This window comes from Acanthochromis polyacanthus, chromosome 14 (assembly GCF_021347895.1).
Source record: "Acanthochromis polyacanthus isolate Apoly-LR-REF ecotype Palm Island chromosome 14, KAUST_Apoly_ChrSc, whole genome shotgun sequence".
Classification (NCBI taxonomy): Eukaryota; Metazoa; Chordata; class Actinopteri; family Pomacentridae; genus Acanthochromis; species Acanthochromis polyacanthus.
The window spans coordinates 17,383,660-17,401,248 of record NC_067126.1 but is presented as its reverse complement, the minus strand read 5'-3'; the positions used below and the strand labels follow the sequence as shown (position 1 = coordinate 17,401,248).

The 17,589-nt window shown below is 40.3% G+C and overlaps 1 protein-coding gene across 2 annotated transcripts in view; it reads right to left on the bottom strand.

Moving 5' to 3' along the window:
- Positions 1 to 16,647, bottom strand: part of LOC110967899 (glycerol kinase-like) — a 46,117-nt gene extending 29,470 nt beyond the window's left edge. Inside the window, exons 1-8 of one of the 2 annotated variants that reach the window (XM_022217646.2) lie at positions 16,423 to 16,647; positions 12,007 to 12,080; positions 7,532 to 7,638; positions 7,323 to 7,400; positions 6,692 to 6,771; positions 6,210 to 6,347; positions 5,837 to 5,946; positions 4,111 to 4,177 (exon numbers count right to left, since the gene is read on the bottom strand). In XM_022217646.2, coding sequence (XP_022073338.2) covers positions 4,111 to 4,177; positions 5,837 to 5,946; positions 6,210 to 6,347; positions 6,692 to 6,771; positions 7,323 to 7,400; positions 7,532 to 7,638; positions 12,007 to 12,080; positions 16,423 to 16,476 — 708 coding nt within the window. In that variant the 5' untranslated portion in view covers positions 16,477 to 16,647. The remainder of the gene's footprint in view (positions 1 to 4,110; positions 4,178 to 5,836; positions 5,947 to 6,209; positions 6,348 to 6,691; positions 6,772 to 7,322; positions 7,401 to 7,531; positions 7,639 to 12,006; positions 12,081 to 16,422) is intronic. The other variant, XM_022217647.2, reaches the window with a different exon arrangement.
- Between the last annotated feature and the right edge of the window lie 942 nt (positions 16,648 to 17,589).

Sequence of the window (17,589 nt, the reverse complement as noted above, 5' to 3'; positions counted from 1 at the left end):
GAGGGAAACATCGAGAACATAGAGGCTAGTGGACCTCCAGGAACTGAGTTTGACACCCCTGCTTGAGAGTAACTCCAATCCAAATGTTGACCAGGTCTGATCTTCCTTTCTCTGTTCCTCTCAAAATAAAAGCACAGCACAATTTGCCTGTTAGACTTCTCAGCTTCACACAGCCTTTACAGTAACTCCAATCCAAATTTTGACCAGGTGAGATCTTCTTGCCTCTCCTGCGCTGCTCCGGACATGCACCCATCCCGAGCCCCTCCCACGATTTCCGCATCAGCGGGAATTGTCTAGTTATTCTTCCTCACGTTTCCGCCGTTTTTCGATTCGCTTCTCGTCCTAGGCCTTTGAGAAAACCAAAGCAAATTATACATCAAAACGTGCGGCTTCATCGGGAATAGTGTGCTATGACTTTTCTAAGACATTCGTCATTTTTTCACAGAATTATTCGCAAAAAACTGCGAAAAAAGTCCCATAGAAAATGAATGGGGACCGAAAAAAATCGGCTCAAAAAATCCACTTTTTTCCAAACGCCACTGCTTCGCCATTCGTTCACTTAGAAACTTCATTCAACCATCAAAACGCAGTGATTTTTCTTGTCTCCGCAGGAATGTATTTTATGTCAGGCTGAGATTTACAGTTTTTGATCAGTGAGTCCTCAAAAAAGTGAAAATTCTCAAAATCTGCTCTGGTTAGAGTGCGGCATGTCAGTTGGTAGAGTGGAGGAGAGGAGAAAAATCCGCCTGAAAATTTCACGATCGCATCGCTCTCACGACCAAACGACAAATGTTAGGGGAATGAAATTTGGTGAGATTGTAGACAATTTTCCTGGGATTCAAATGAATCCAAGTTTGAAGGTCTAGCTCTTTCTGAAGGGAAATGGCAGGCAGCAGTTTAGAGCAAAGTCGCACCGTTCTCTCCATAGGAACCAATGTAAACTGAATCATCTGGCTCATGGAGGGACAGTGTTTTTTAAATCGCTGTAACTCGGTCATTTCTCACAATATTTGGAAAATAATTACATTTATGGTTAGCCACGGCCTTCCTCTCGCTCACGGTCATTTCGGTTTTCAGCTGGCATTCACGGTTAGCCCACAATTAGCGCCAGAACGCGACGTTGCGCGCTGCTGCTGAGAAGCACTTTTCTGCTGTCTGTGGCAGGCACCGTTGCTATGGTGGCCCATAGCAACCGCCCTTACACACGCGCAGGCATGTTCACACGCACACACACAGACTCATTGGTGTGCCACACCCACCTTCACACCCAATACCTACACAGGAGCTGCATTTCAGCCTGAAAATCAGTTCAACCTCTCAGCTTCACACAGCCATTGTTGCAGGGGTGTCAAACTCAGTTCCAACACACCTGATTCAAATGATCAGGCTCGTTATCAGGCTTCTGCTGTGCTTGATGATGAGCTGATTATTTGAATCAGGTGTGTTGGAAGAGGGAAACATCTAAAACATAGAGGATAGTGGACCTCCAGGAAAAGAGTTTGCCACCCCTGCTTTAGAATAACTCCAATCCAAATGTTGACCAGGTGAGATCTTCCTGTCTTTCCCTTTCAAAATAAAAGCACAGGACAATTTCAAAATAAAAGCCTTCGATGGGCCTGAAAACACCAGTTAAACCTCTCAGCTTCACACAGCCTTTACAATAACTCCAGTCCCAATTTTGACCAGGTGAGATCTTCCTGTCTCTGCCTTTCAAAATAAAAGCACAGCACAATTTCAAAATAAAAGCCTGCGACGGACTGAAAACTCCAGTTAAACCTCTCAGCTTCACACAGCCTTTACTCCAATCCAAATTTTAACCAGGTCTGATCTTCCTGTCTCTGCCTTTCAAAATAAAAGCACAGCAAAATTTCAAAATAAAAGCCTGCAACAGACCAAAAAATGACAGTTAAACCTCTCAGCTTCACACAGCCTTTAGAGTAACTCCAATCCAAATGTTGACCAGGTGAGATCTTCCTGTCTTTCCCTTTCAAAATAAAAGCACAGCACAATTTCAAAATGAAAGCCTGCGATGGGCCTGAAAACACCAGTTAAACCTCTCAGCTTCACACAGACTTTACAGTAACTCCAATCCAAATGTTGACCAGGTGAGATCTTCCTGTCTCTGCCTCTCACAATAAAAGCACAGCACAATTTCAAAATAAAAGCCTGCGACAGGCTGGAAACGCCAGTTCAACCTCTCAGCTTCACACATCCTTTAGAGCAGGGTTGTCAAACTCAGTTCCAACACACCTGATTCAAATGATCAGGCTCGTTATCAGGCTTCTGCTGAGCATGATGATGAGCTGATCATTTGAATGAGGTGTGTTGGAAGAGGAAAACATCGAGAACATAGAGGCTAGTGGACCTCCAGGAACTGAGTTTGACACCCCTGCTTGAGAGTAACTCCAATCCAAATGTTGACCAGGTGAGATCTTCCTGTCTTTCCCTTTCAAAATAAAAGCACTGCACGATTTCAAAATAAAAGCCTGCGATGGGCCTGAAAACACCTATTAAGCCTCTCAGCTTCACACAGCCTTTACAATAACTCCAATCCAAATTTTGACCAGGTGAGATCTTCCTGTCTCTGCCTTTCAAAATAAAAGCACAGCACAATTTGCCAGTTAAACCTCTCAGCTTCACACAGCCTTTAGAGTAACTCCAATTCAAATTTTGACCAGGTGAAATCTTCCTGTCTCTGCCTTTCAAAACAAAAGCACAGCACAATTTCAAAATAAAAGCCTGCGACTGACCAAAAAATACCCCTCTCCTGCCCAGCTCCGGACATGCACACATCCCGAGCCCCTCCCACGATTTCCGCGAGCGGGAATTGTCTAGTTATCTGTATCGTTCTTAAAAAAAAATAGTCAAATCTAAGCTTGAAATCATTACATTTCATCAAAATCACTTAATCCACATCTCATTTAAAACTTCATCAAAACCGAACTGTTACTATTTACTAAACTTGATGTTGCTCTGTGAGATGAGAAAACAGACTCAGCTGCAACCAACAGTCACGTGAAAAAAAGTTCAGGGATTTGGCCCACTTGAAATCAAATTGGGCTGAATGTGGCCCTGAAATAAAATAAGTTTGACACCACTGAGTTAAACATTCTTCACAATGCTGAAACTCTACAGGCTGATGATATTTCAGCTGGAAAGGTTTTACTACTTCCCAGTCAACACTATCTGTACATTATCTGCTATTCTGATGAACTATACACTTTATCTTATCAAGTTGTATTTAACATTCCAGTGATTAGAATATTTTATGACACTATTCGCCAGAATATTTTCTAGTTAGCCTCAGCCTGAGGATATTTTGCTATCTATGATAAAATAGAATCCAGGCTGCACTCGAAGACTCCTGGAAGCACGACTTGGGTGTTGAAATCTCCAACAGTCAGTGGAGTGATGTTCTCATTCTAAAGTGCTCTTCATTTGTATGATCGATGAAAGATCATACACAGTGAAAAATGCTTCTCAGAGCCCACTTCATCTACACTAAATTATTAAAAATATTTCCCATTAGAAGTGATGCCATCTCCAGCTGATGATTTATGCACTACATATGAATACTTGTTTTGGACATGCATGAGGCTTTTGGTCAACTGCAGCTAAAACTCTGTACACAGGTCCTCAACACAGATATGACCCTGACTCCATCTATGCTCTATTCGGTCTCTGACTCAAACTCACTACAATGCAACTTCTTAACAGTTTTACAATCCATACAACTGGACAAGTGAAGACTCTCACTAAAAGAATCTGGGAAATTCTTTCACAGCACCTGGAGCTCCCTACGAGTATTCATCAGTGGCTTTATTATCATTCCTGATGCTGACGGCGTCTCCTAAGTAGAGTTTTCTGTTGAGACATAGAGAAGAATCCTCCTTTTCCTTGCTGACAATCTTCTTTTCCTATTGTGGACTTACTGTAACTTATCAATTGGTTATTTGGTTGTTTGCTGCAGTTTGTTGCATTTGCTGCATGCTGTTTATTTATTCATCCTCTCACTACACTAGGGTAGGTTTAATCAGATGTATCTGTAAAAACAGACAGTATTATAGAAAAAGAACAAACAACAAACACAGCGAGTTTATCGGTGCTTACTATGCAGCCGTAGATTTCAGAGGAGCTTCGGACTTTGGGCAGGATTTCCATTGGGACATCAAAATATCTGCAAACAACACAACAGGACTCAATCACAATCATGCAGGTTTATAACCTGCCAAACACGATGCCACACTTTTACAACAGGAACTTACCAACTTGTGACCTGGAGCTACCACCTGTGTGAACCTGTGAGGTCTTTGTTCTAGTTTCTGCCTCATCCCGTGTTTTACAAACCAGAATGTTTCAGACAAAGGTTCTTAAAAAGATGAAAGTTGAAGAAACATTGCATCTTAATGCAGTGTTTGTTGCAAATGCGCCATGTGCACATCTATCTTGGAAAGTGTGTATTGTGTAACAGATGTAAATATTATGATGGAGCAATACCACATTAAACACCATCAAATGTATGGAGAACGGCATGAATTACTATCAAGGTTGGATCAGATGCACTGCACAATGTAAGATCTGTGGAAATTAAATTATGAGACTGGGCACATTACAGTCATTGATCAGTGGGCAACATAAACAACCCCTTCATCCTCTGTAGAGTCGTTTGTGGCCACCATGCCACCCTCACCTGCTCAAGTTAAATAAAATTGAATTACAGCATTAGTCCCTTTGGCCACACCTTATATATCCTAAACTGATGGGAGTTAGCAAGAGAGACCATATTTCTCCTATATTGGCTTCTCTTCATTGACTTCCTGTGAAATCTAGAATAGAATTTAAAATCCTTTTCCTGACATACAAAGCTCTTTAGGACCAATCTGCATCATATCTTAAAGACCTTATAGCACCATATCATCCAAGCAGAAGTTTTTGCTCTCAGACTGCAGGTTTATGTGTAGTTCCCAGAATTTTTAAAAGCAGATTGTGAGGCAGAGCCTTCAGTTATCAGGCGCATATTGTGAACCGGGGATCTTCTTGCTGCAAGGCGAAAGTGCTAACCACTACGCCACTGTCCAGCCCATGTCTGCACTGTCTATACCATTATTGCATTGCATTCACTCTGTGTCTCCCAGTTTCCTTCTCTGAGTGTCACTGGTCTCAGAGCTGGATGCCTCTGATCTGTGGTTTCTGTCTCACCTGCTGGCTTAGTCTCCATCATGTCCACTGTGGGATGCTGCTGCTGACCTTCCTTCAGCCTACTGCTTCCAGCTGCCCATTTCCACCAATCTACTCTGCATTGACCTTACTATACATGATATGCTCATCTACACACTGTTTGCATCTTACTTATCAGTTATACATGTAACATATTTAATGCCAGAGTCTCACATCACAACAGTAAACTTATGAATCGGTTTCACTGTTGGTTTGTACTTCGTATGTATCATCTCTGTTTCTCTTATCCTGCATGTATTCCAGTGTGTGCTGTATGTTTCCTTGTCCCCCATCACCCCACTTCTCCCTCCCACTCTACCTGTTCTGTCCTTCCCAACCCAACCAGCCAGTGGCAGATGGATCCCCCCATATGAGCCGGGTTCTGCTCAAGGTTTCTCTCCATTAAAAGATACTTTTTTCTTGCCACTATCACCTTAGGGCTTGCTCTTGGGGTTCAGGCATATGGGTTCCATAAAGCATCTTGAGAAATTTAAATTGCAATTGGTGCAGTATAAACAAAATTGAATTGAATCTGAAATCAATTACCTAATGACAATTATGTTAAATGCAGACAATCGTCATTTAACACTTTAGTGTGTGTATAAATGTGGTTGTTTACCTGCAGAGCTCAGGATCCCAGTTCATTGAGTGAATGTTGAACAGCATGGTGCGACTGGCATTAGACACATCCGTACAGTGGACTCCTCCATTCCTGCCCCCCGTCAAACACTGAGGGGAGAAAAATAAGCCAAACGGGCGCTTCACAAAAAAATAATATATGAATGGATGCACAGATGTAGGTTTCAAATTTAGCTGGCTTAACTTGCCTATTAGCCAACATATGAATGATTTTGTACACATTAGCTATGTGTTTTAATCAGCTTTAAGAGGCTTTCTCTGGGCTTCAGTTTGGCTCCATGCAAACCAGTGGATTATGTCATCCCTTGCTTCATATATCTTTACATGCAGTCTGTGTGCAACACTGCTGTTACCCAGATGATCCATGAGTCCACTGTGCCAAACATGGCGCGACCATCCAGCACTGCATCTTGGATTTCAGCCACATTGTCCAGCAGCCAACGCAGTTTTAACGCACTGAAGTAGGTGCTGATTGGAAGGCCTGTCTTGTGCTGTGAAGAAACATGTGAATCATTCACATGGTTGAACAAAGAAAGACCTCAACCTAAAGAAACGCATATCAGAAAAATCATCAGGAAAGCGATCCAGCGACACTGTCGGAGGTTTGTGAATGCTTTCCATTAAATATGAAGAACATTGTGGACTTTTCATTCAAAGCACTACTGAGTTCCCCATACACTGGCAAGACCTTCATCAAATATTCTATATATACATAATGTATTCCTTCCTATTCTGGTAAAATTTCTCAAGTGTGTGAACAGTACAGCCTGATTTTAAAATCCAACAGAATGAAAAAAGAGAAACATACAGGGATGTCTTGTCCATTATTTCTTACCTTTAGATGGTTCTTGTTTTGGCCTGGAGCTTTGTTGATGAGCCTCTCCACTGTTGACTGTGTTCGCAGATCCAGCCAAACTACACACAGGGCACAGGAAGAAGACTTGCACAAAAGAACCTGAAATATCTACATTAGTCTGGTGAAAAAACAATGTTTCAATATCCTACAGACAAAAAACATTTGAATAATTCAAGGCCCGAACTGACATTTTAATCAAAGTAGCTTCAGACTGGCGAGCTGGACATTCCTTTATCTGGTCCCACTGTGTGCAATGAACAGCTGACAACCTACTCCCAACACATCACTCACATTCCATTTATATTCCATTCAAGAGCTTGAAAGGCTTGCAGATAAACTACCCTATCAAGCTCTTAGGGGTTACAATGAAAGCTTGTCTTTGCTAATAATGTCATGTCTGAGTGGGTGGTGACCGCATTGCTTAGCTTCCTCAATGAATCATTGCTGGGATGATGACTGGCCGGGCAGAGTCATGACATAGGACACCACAATCTGATGCAACCAAGTCATGCACTGTGCACTTTCGCAGATTGCATAATCTTATTTGCTCAAATAATGATGTCACAGCTGTATGTTTTAAATCACAAAACATACAGATAAATTTACTTACCAATGGCATTGTAGAGTGGCTCGCCAGTCTCTTTGTCCCAAACTAGGGTTGTCTCTCTCTGATTGGTCACACCCACCGCTGGAAATCAATACCAACATAAATGTCAATAAAACCTGTAGCCAACATCTTTGTTGAGGAACTACCAGCTACTGTTATCCGTCATTTCATCCAGTTGGAGGTTTAAGCACTCCACACCATTAGTGTCTCACCTTTTATGTTGGAGACGTTGATGTTGAGTTGACAGAGTTTCTCGCAGGTCCTCTCCATGCACTCATAGACAGATTGCATTATCTCCCTGGGGTCCTCCTCCACCCAGCTGAGTCAAGCACACATACAGGCATGTAAACATACAGGCCGCACATCTAGACCCAGAACCTGCTTTATCCTGGATGGCAGGACGTTCATAAACACGCAAACAAAATCCTCGACATCACAGTGTAGTTGTGTGTCTGCTACAGTCCGACAGTCACATACAGACACTGTATTGTTCACTCCAGACTAATTACTTTCTGGCTTTCAATCAGTTGGATTTCTGACAGGTCATAACTCTTTGGTGCCTTTATTCAGCTTGAGTGTGTCCTGATTTTCATTTCGGCTGTCAAAAGATCCGTTATAAATTGTATATAACTCCAAACATCCATCCATTATCTATACACCGCCTAATCCTCATTACACGAGGGGCTGGAGCCTATCCCAGCGGATTTAGGGTGAAGGCAGTGGAATGCCCTGGACAGGTCACCAGTCTATCACAGGGTTACATATAGAGACAAACAACTTCACAGTGGAAAAATTAGAGGTACCAATTAACCTCAGCGTGTTTTTGGATTGTGGGAGGAAGTCAGAGTACCCAGAGCACTGTTTCCCCTGGGTTGAAATGGCTGTGAGGTGGTGGGGTGTAGGCAAGGGCCAAAGGGCCCTTGCATCGGCGAGCGCCGCAGGCCCGAAGCAACTAGGGGGGTCCGGGGGCATGCCCCCCCTGGAAAAATTTTGAAAATCAAGATGCAAAATGGGGCATTCTGGCACAATTTGGAGCACATTTTGTTGTATTTGTAGCCATTTCCAAAAAATAAATTAAATAAAATTTTCATGTTTCTTTTCTAAAAATTAGTGATAGGGAGAAAATATGACAAATATAAACCCACTTGTCCTTGCGATCAAAACATGTCAACTAGTCCAGTCTATTATATTCTGGTCAGATTTCCACAAGCCATTCCAAAATGCCACATCAGTTCTTATTAGAAATTTGAAAAAGATGATAAAGAACTTGAATCTGGAATCAAGTGGTGACTTTTACTTTTTTTCTAAAAACAACTACATGTTAAGTACCAAATTCCCACTTAATTTTTATTTATAATAAAAAGGTTATGTCATGACCTTCATTTTACTTAAAAAATGTGAAAGAAAACTTTAACTCTGGGTTAACAACTGGTTTTCAGAAGGAGTTAGTTCTGTTTTCAAAACTGTTACCTTTTTGAACAAAGAAATAACTTCTTTAGAATACCAGTTGTTATCCTTGAGTTAGAATACATAATTTTGCACTGTGATATGTGTCAGGCAGCTGAATTTAAGACTTTAAGTAAACATTCTTGAAAACACAAACACCAAATTTGAACACATGCTCTCTTTATTACATGAGGCAAATCAAATATAAGTGGGGATTAATGTTGATCAATCTAAGCTTTGCATGGGTGTATAGTGTTTCTATAATCGCGTTGGCAGTGTCGTTCTATTTTGAAAAATGCTTATGCAGATATCAAAACGGCCCGCCCGCAGGCCGCTGAAATTACAGAATTTGTTTTGCCATTGAATGATATAATTTCAGGCACTCTATAAATCATTTTATCAAAAGACACTAGAAACTTTATATTCCGTTGAAATCATTTGTCTCGTTCGTAAGAACGGATTTTGTCGTGCCTAAATGTTTTAACGGGAGCCATTTTTGCAGTCACTGTCAATTCGTATCACCGCGGACAAGAAAACTGTAAGCAAACTCAGTAAAGGAAGCGAGATCGATGCCTACACTGCGTTGCTCACTTTATTTTGATGACATGCTATACTTTTGATACTTAATTTGACATATGTCTGTGATACACACCTGCTTTTAGCCCCGAAAAACGAAACCATGGAGCGCTGCCGCTTCTTGTCCGCAATGGGGATGTGCCTTGCTGTCTTCAGCCACGGCGAGAAAAGGCTGCCATTCTGGCTTATTGATTTCAGCGGCGAATATACCGGACTTACGTGTCAATGCTTTCTAATATTTAGCATTACTTTTTTTTTTTTTTTGGCGTGGACCAGTGAGGCGGCAATGTCAGCAAAATTGTAATGAGGCGGTGGCCAATACCAGCGAGGCGGCCCGCCTAGACTGTCATATAGGAGGGGAAACACTGCAGAGAAAACCCACGCATGGACACCGAGAACATGCAAACTCCATGCAGAAAGATCCCGAGAAGGCCAGGATGCAAAACAAGGACCTTCTATCTGCAAGGCAACAGTGCCAACCACCGAGCACCTGTGCAGCCCTGTAGTCAACCGATTTTCTACAATTGGAGTAAAACAATATTTATGTCTCTAAACTCTGGAATAGGTTTGAGGGTTAAGAGGTGAAATGTCTTTCTTATATGCACTGCAAATGGAACTGTTGCCAAAGCCAGTAAGGACATCCAGAGGTGGCTTGGACTTCAGCGGTGCCTTTCTGATATTGCTCTGATGAACGTCTCACTCAGGTACTGGCAGGAGAAGTCTGTGCTGGTGAATGAAACAAGTTATCACCTGGTCAGAAACACAGGTGGAAAGTATGGAAGGCAGAAGACTGTGCAGACTATGCCATGTCTGTAGTAAAGCACCAGGAATTCGTCGTAAGAACCCAACAAGAAAGATGTGTTCTAGGTTGAGGTGAGCCACAAAAGGTCTGCTCAAAACCATCTGGGAAAGGTTGAACAATGTTGTTGGTTGAGTGAGGTTTGCAGAACTAGTGACAGAAAGCCAAGACCAACCCCTATTCAGTTAAAGATGGCTGCTGTGTTCCTCTCAGTTAGTTTCTGGGAGACACTGGATTCATGCCAGCGAAAACCAAAAAGGCCTAAAAGATTTTCCCGTAGAAGCAGAAAAGACGTTTTTGACTCAGGCTGTGAAGAGAAAAACAGGAGTTGGTTGATCCAAGAAGCCGTGCAGTGGAACCACCTCAGGAAGAAATGCCTCAAAGCTCTAAGCATTGACCTGTCACCAAACTAGTCCCTGGTTTTTCTGCAAGAAGCTTGTCTGTCGTCATAACCTTGCAACATATTCTAAATACCACTGGCAGCTACAGGATATGTGCATCAAAGATAAAACAGCACAGGTTTACAACAAGCCACCATCAATGTCATGAAAAACATAAACTAATTTAAAGCCAAGTCATAGATACAATGTTTTCAAGAGCAAGGTATCACACTACTTTACTAGTATCCTCCACAGTAGTTGCTTCACCTACAAATCATGCAGGTACACAGCCGTGAATGTTTTGGACCCAAGTACAACAGGTTACACCACAGGTTGTTCATCAACTGAATTTTATATAAACAGTAACATCTTGAAAATGTATCATCCATACCAACTTGTTGAGTGAGCAATAAAATAAAAGCCAGAGTTTGGTGGTTACACATCAAATAAAGTTAAGAAATGACTCTTAAATGCAGTTAAACTGTAACTTTTGTGATCTAGTAAAAACATACCTGAAGAGAAGGAAGATACTATTGTTACGCTCTGCAATTCTTCAGTCAGGCTGTATTTCTTTAGTATTTGTATTGATTTTTGGGCTGGGTAGAAGGAGGTTCATCAAGTATGAGTGAAAATACTGAAGTTCAAAAGAAGGGAAACAGAAAGCTTGGCATCCCTTAGCAAATACACTACCGTTCCAAAGTTTGAGGTCACTTAGAAATGTCCTTATTTTTGAAAGAAACGCAGATTTTTCAATGAAGATAGCATTGAATGAATCAGAAGTACAGTCTAGACATTGTTAATGTGGTAAATGACTATATTAGCTGGAAACATCTGTTTTTAAAGGAATATTTCCATAGGGGTACAGAGGAACATTTCCAGCAACCATCACTCCTGTGTTCTAATGCTACATTGTGTTAGCTAATGGTGTTGAAAAGCTAATTGATGATTAGAAAACCCTTTTGCAATTATGTTAGCACATGAATAAAAGTGTGAGTTTGAACGGTAGTGTACATAATATGGTTTGTGAAAAGAAGTAAATACAATCTCTCCATTATCAGCTGATGCAATTCTAGAGCTCCCATTTTCCACTGTATGAAAAGTCATTAAGAAATATCAGTTAAGCAGAAGTCAACACAAGATTTTGAAGAGCAAGACTTTTTCTGAGAAAACGGCATTGGTGCACAAACAGGGTCTAAATGGAAATGACATAAAAGGGAAACTTCACCAGCAATTATAGTAAACAGCATCTGAAGTAAAAACTAACAATAACATTTGGCAAGAGGGTCATTTTCTAAAGTCCAATAGCTGAAGGAGTTGTGTTTTTAATTTTCTCTTCATAAATCAACAAAATTTGTCATTTACTCAGTGTTGCTGAATACAGTTTATCAAACCACTGGTACCAGGAGATATTGGTCTAGTAGAATTACTGGTTACTAAATAGCATAGCATCCAGAAATAGTGTTATGGTGAAGTTCAAGTCACTGACCCTTCCTTGGGGAAACTCTGGTTGATCTCCACTTGATGGTGACAGATCAGTTCAGCCGTTTTTGCATTGAAGACCTATAAAGACACACAGTTAAAAGATGTTAAGAACAGAAACAAAAAAGATAAAGAGCAAAAACGATAACAGGAAGACTTGAGAATAAGGTTCTTCTAACAAGGAAAAAAGTTGTCATGGTTTGAAAATAATGCATCATTTTCCCAAACCAGTGACTGTAACTTTTCTTTTTTTTTTTCCAGTGACAAGAACAACAATGAAAAGAGTCGAAAGATGATCATCTTTGGCAGGATTTAATCCAGTACCTGCCATATCTGTCAACCAAGGGTGCTGCCAGGGACAGTAGATACAGACAACAGCCAGCTATTACAGACAAGAAAGGAATTATATAAGGCAATAAAAAAGTTTAAACCTATAGTAAGACAAACATCAACATTTCATCTAATGAAGCAATAGGATAAACTTCCTGTCTACACACTACAGTGCGCCCCTGCAGTTAACGGCTAAGAAGATCAATGTGCTGGGACACATTGGTAGTTTTCAGTCGCTTTACTACCTGAACTTCTTTGTATTTTATGATTCTCTTTAAAAGAAAGCTAAGAAGACTGTGGAGGCCACAGGCTGACCCTTTTGATACTAAGACAGAGGTAACATTCAGTTGAAGTCACATAGCTGGAAAGCAAACAGGAAAAAGCTCACCCTGTAAAAAGAGACGGAACATGTGACAGAAGTAGGATGTCTGATGTAATTTTAGGCCAAAATTGCACCACAAATATTCAAAGTCAGACTCATCCTGTACACAGGACATTGATGTGAGAAATTTTGGCCTAAATTTCCACAGTTTTTCCCGTGTGATCCTGGTTGCCTGCTTGACCACAAAAGGTTGACGTCTAAAACAAGCCATGATTGTTCCATCAAGACAGCTCGCAAACAGTAATTTTCAATTTTCTCACTTTCCTCAGCAGTGTTTAGTCTGCGATTCTTCACATGCCAACATTATCCTTTTGAAAAACTCAATATCCCTCTCCAACTGAAATGACAAGTCGAGTTAATCCACAGACCTCAATCCTGTTTTTTTCAAAGACAAGTGCATCGTGTGAACCTTCTGTCTGCTTCCTCAAAGAGCAGATTATCTCCAGAACTCACATGAAACCAGTAGGGCTAAAAGAACAAATTCTGCTTCATTAAACCTCACATCAACAGTCACAAGCCAATACATTTACCCTGAAAAACATTCAACCACTAACACATGCCAGCTCTGATCCACCTCTTGTCCTTACTGTCAGTGTACTTGCTTTTCTGTATTGATCATCTAAAAGTGCTTCATGCACAGGAAATGTGTACAATCTAAAAGGTAACAGAAGTTGTCTGTTAATTTCATATTTAATTTGGCAGTTAGTGAAATAAGTTCATTAACCTGCGAGTTAATTGTGGAAGTGAAGGCTCAGCCAATTTATATTTAAATGTTTTTATTGATAACGATTATTGATTATCAAGGAGACGATAACCGATATGTGGAACAAGTGTAAATTAGCAGTTAATTTGAAAACCTTGGTGTCAACATTTTAATTATTCCAAGAACTAAATTGAAAGTATTTATTTATGCCTTATATCTCTTAAAATAAAAAAGAACTACTCAACATTTATCCTTTAGTGCTAAATGTCATGACCAGTCAGCGCAGTGTACTGGACGTTGATCAAACCACAGACTGGTGACTGGAAATAGAGAGAAGCGACTGCATTAGTGCCAAAATAATTCTTTTTTTAATATGAATTAATGTATCTAACAGGAATCAGTTTTAAAAAAGAAGGGTCCGTGTGGTAAAATCACAGGATAATAGCCTATAAATAACACCTACTCTAAATGTTCCCTTTGTTTTAGTGCAAAAAAGTACATTCTGAAAATGTTCACAGTTAAGGAATTATATCGTTTACAAAACATTATGAACAAACTGAAATTTCTAAAGAAAATTAAGTTGAATTTAAAAAATATTAAGTCTCAGTTTGTCATTTACATATTACAAGTTACAGATCACAGCGTAGCTACAAAGGCACAAAACGTTTAGTCTGACGTATCTGGAACTCAACAATGTAAGATTTTAACTTTATGATCTGTTAAGGTGTAGAAAGTATTTAAAATTTACAGTTTTACAAATTTACAATCAGCAGTTAATGTCTTCTCTGTAATTTTTACACTTTGCAAAATCATCCTGTGGGCCAGACTGGACCCTCTGAAGGGGCCAGTTTTGGCCCGCGGGCCGTATGTTTGATACCGCTGCCTGAGGAGGATTTTGTCAGTTTTGTTTGTGTAATTAACTTGGGCAACTGTAGAACTTCCACAGCGGCATGAAAACTAAGAAAATCAACTTGAATAATTCAAAGACTTTCCTAATAATAAAAACTTTAAAACCTTAATTAAAGCTGAAGTCAAGTTTGCAAAAAGTGAGGGATGAATTTCCGGTTCAGACAGACAGACAGACAGACAGACACTTTACTAATTTTGAGCTAAATTCAAGCTGCTAAATACGCTGAGAGGATCTATGTTCAAGGCTCAGATATTTTATGGATATATTTTAGAATTACCAGTTACTTATTATCATCATGCTGTTTACTGCGTCTATGGTCTAGCAATGATACATCTAAACAACCTTCTACGTTAAAGTTTAGCATCTGGCCAGATCTGTCTTTGTGGGTCTGACCTTAGTGTGAGTTGATGGAAATGTTAGGTCAAAGACCCTTTTGACAGACCGGGTTCTCATTGAAACAAGATCCGGGGTACATTTTAGCATGGGTTTGCTGTGGACTTCTATGATTATTAACTATCTGAAAGTTGCGTCCATAAGCATAATAGATTAAGCAGACTGGGGCTGCAAAACACTGAGCTGATCATGTTAAAAATATGGATCTGTTTTTATTTTTTGGAAGCACCGTGAACAAACAGCACTGAGGTTAACAAACTTTGATGAGGTCTAAGACAGCAGTAGCTCAGATTTAGCTGCTCTCTAATGACATTCCTGGCATTGAAGATTGTTATTGCTTCTAGTTGACCTACTTGAGGAGCTCCAATTTTAATCACAATGGATTATTCAACAGGATTCATTTGACTGTTTTCTCAACAGCGGACACAAAGTAGTAATTAGACACATGTCGCGGGTTTCTTCAGGACAGACCACTAACTTTCTAAGCAACATCTACAGAACTTGGGTGATGGAGATGGTTGTCTTTATTGGTTAATAATAGGAACCAAGTAGATTAGAAAGAAATTTAAACAAAACGGTTGCGGAAAGTTTACAAAATAGGACTGAGTTTGTTTTAAGAGGACTTGTGAGCTGTTCATTCCTCTGCTTTTCTTTCAAATAATCAAAGTATGTCTTTGTGCCAGTTCCCTGCCATTTCAAGAATCATTTCAACAGTCATCAGCTGGTACAATTGTAGGGCTGAACAATTAATTAAAAAACTTAAAATCTCAATATGGTGCTGCAATGTTATGGTAAAGCCAAAATGTCTAACACCATATCATTAGAAATCCAGTATTGTGGTACTACAGAGATCCTCAGTCTACAAATCATATTTTCCAAGACATGAGGGACTATGTTTGTTTTGCACAGGTGACAGCAGGAATCACATCATTAGTTTTTAGATTTCATTTAAAAAAAATAAAGCAAACATGTACCATTTCTATTAAAATCATGACTCCTGAAGCAGTGTCTGTCGAAATAAGACGATTATGATGTTCTTTTTTTTTTATTTACTTACTGTTCTCTTATGAGCACAAGGTCCAAATTCTAATAGTCAGAGACACAGTCAATGAATCTGCTCCACATGTGTTGGTAAACATTAGCTGCATTTCAGCAGAACTGATAATCAATTCAGCAGTTCTACCAAGTGTCTGTAACGTTTCCTTCCACATGCAGGAATACACCAGACAGCTGGAACAGCCACATGTTGGTTTCAGTTTGCAAGTTAAGCTGAACTGAGTTATCCTCGTCCTCCATATCCGGTTACACACTATTGGTTATTATTTACACTATCAGTCAAAAGTGTGGACACACCTTTTCATTCGGTGGTTTTTATTTAATTATTTTGCACATTGCAGATTAACACTGAAGACAAAACTATAAAAGAATACATATGGAATTATGTTGTAAACGAAAAAAAGTGTTCATCGTCAGTATTAATCTACAACGTAGAAAATGACACAACTAAATAAGTAGCACTAAATGAGAAGGTGTGTCCATACTTTTGACTGCTAGTGTGTGTCAGCCGACTTTGTCATTTCTGCCTGAAACTCTCTGCTCAGTGAAAGTCGTCATGGTAGTAACAGCTCAATGTTGGAATAAACTGAACTGAACACCGGAGTCCAGTAGACAGTCAGAGGTAGCTCCTCTCACTCGGCAAACTCACCAGGAACCTGGTGGAGCTCGTCCCCTGGTCGATCGCAGCTACCAGCGGCTCCATCTTCAACTGTCCGCTCAAACACTAACGGAGACTCACGGTGACTGGTCCCGACTGCTGGCTGTCTGAGCTGCCCGCCGCCGCTTCCTTGTCTTGTTTCACTGGAACAAGACAACAAGACGAGGCACGGTCCACCACCAGTGAGGGACAACACGACCGACGGCTGGAGGGGATGTACCGGAACCGGCCTGCGCACAGCCATCAATTGGCCGCTGTCAGAAGGCGTCGGTCACGCGCCGTCCAATCAGATTTGGGGGCACGCTCACACGAGACAAGACCCGAGGTCGCGAGGACACGAGAATACTACAAAACATGGGATTTACGGCTGTTTGAAGGGAGCCGGATCTTGAGCAGCCGCTCATTTCAAAGATCCGTTAAAAAGACTGGCTTGTTGTTATATTCACTGATTTTAGAAGTTAACCAGGGGTAACTGTTTTTTTTTTTGTTTTTTTTTTTATCAAGGAAACAATCACTGGTAGCAGTTATAAGGTAGGCTATAAGAATAATTCAAACTTACACGTCACCAATAGATAGCCTACTCTAGTTTTATTTATGTTTTTTATATACATAAATGTATTTTTTATTCTTAATTGCTGTTTTTATATATGTTTTCTGTATTGTTATATGGTCTTGTGTGGTTGCATAGCTTTTGTTTTTGTCTATCTATGATATATGGCGATGTAAGTTGGTTGTTAACCTGGATTTGAAAAATATGTTTTTCTGATGAATATTGCATTGTGCTTTACTTTCTTCCCCAGAAAAGTGCATCCAAATGCTGCTACATTTCCTTTGACCCTGGCTTATTTTATGCTTTTTTTTTCATTGCTAATATCTCTTCCCCCCGATGAAGCGGTAAATGTGACTCTGCTGCAGTCTCCAGTCAGTTGGACCTGGGCGCCGCTCACACTCCTCTAAGTTAGCTACATTTAGCTACATTCATGTGAATGGAGGGTACTGTGGACAACTCAAACTCGGAGATGTCATTAGTCATTCATGTGAAGGCTGCATGGGGAACATGAGTCTGAGTTGTCTTGGGGTGACATGTGAAGAAAGAGTGGGCAGTTTGCACATACGTATGGCTCACAACTGCGAACCGGTTCTCATTGTTCACTTAAA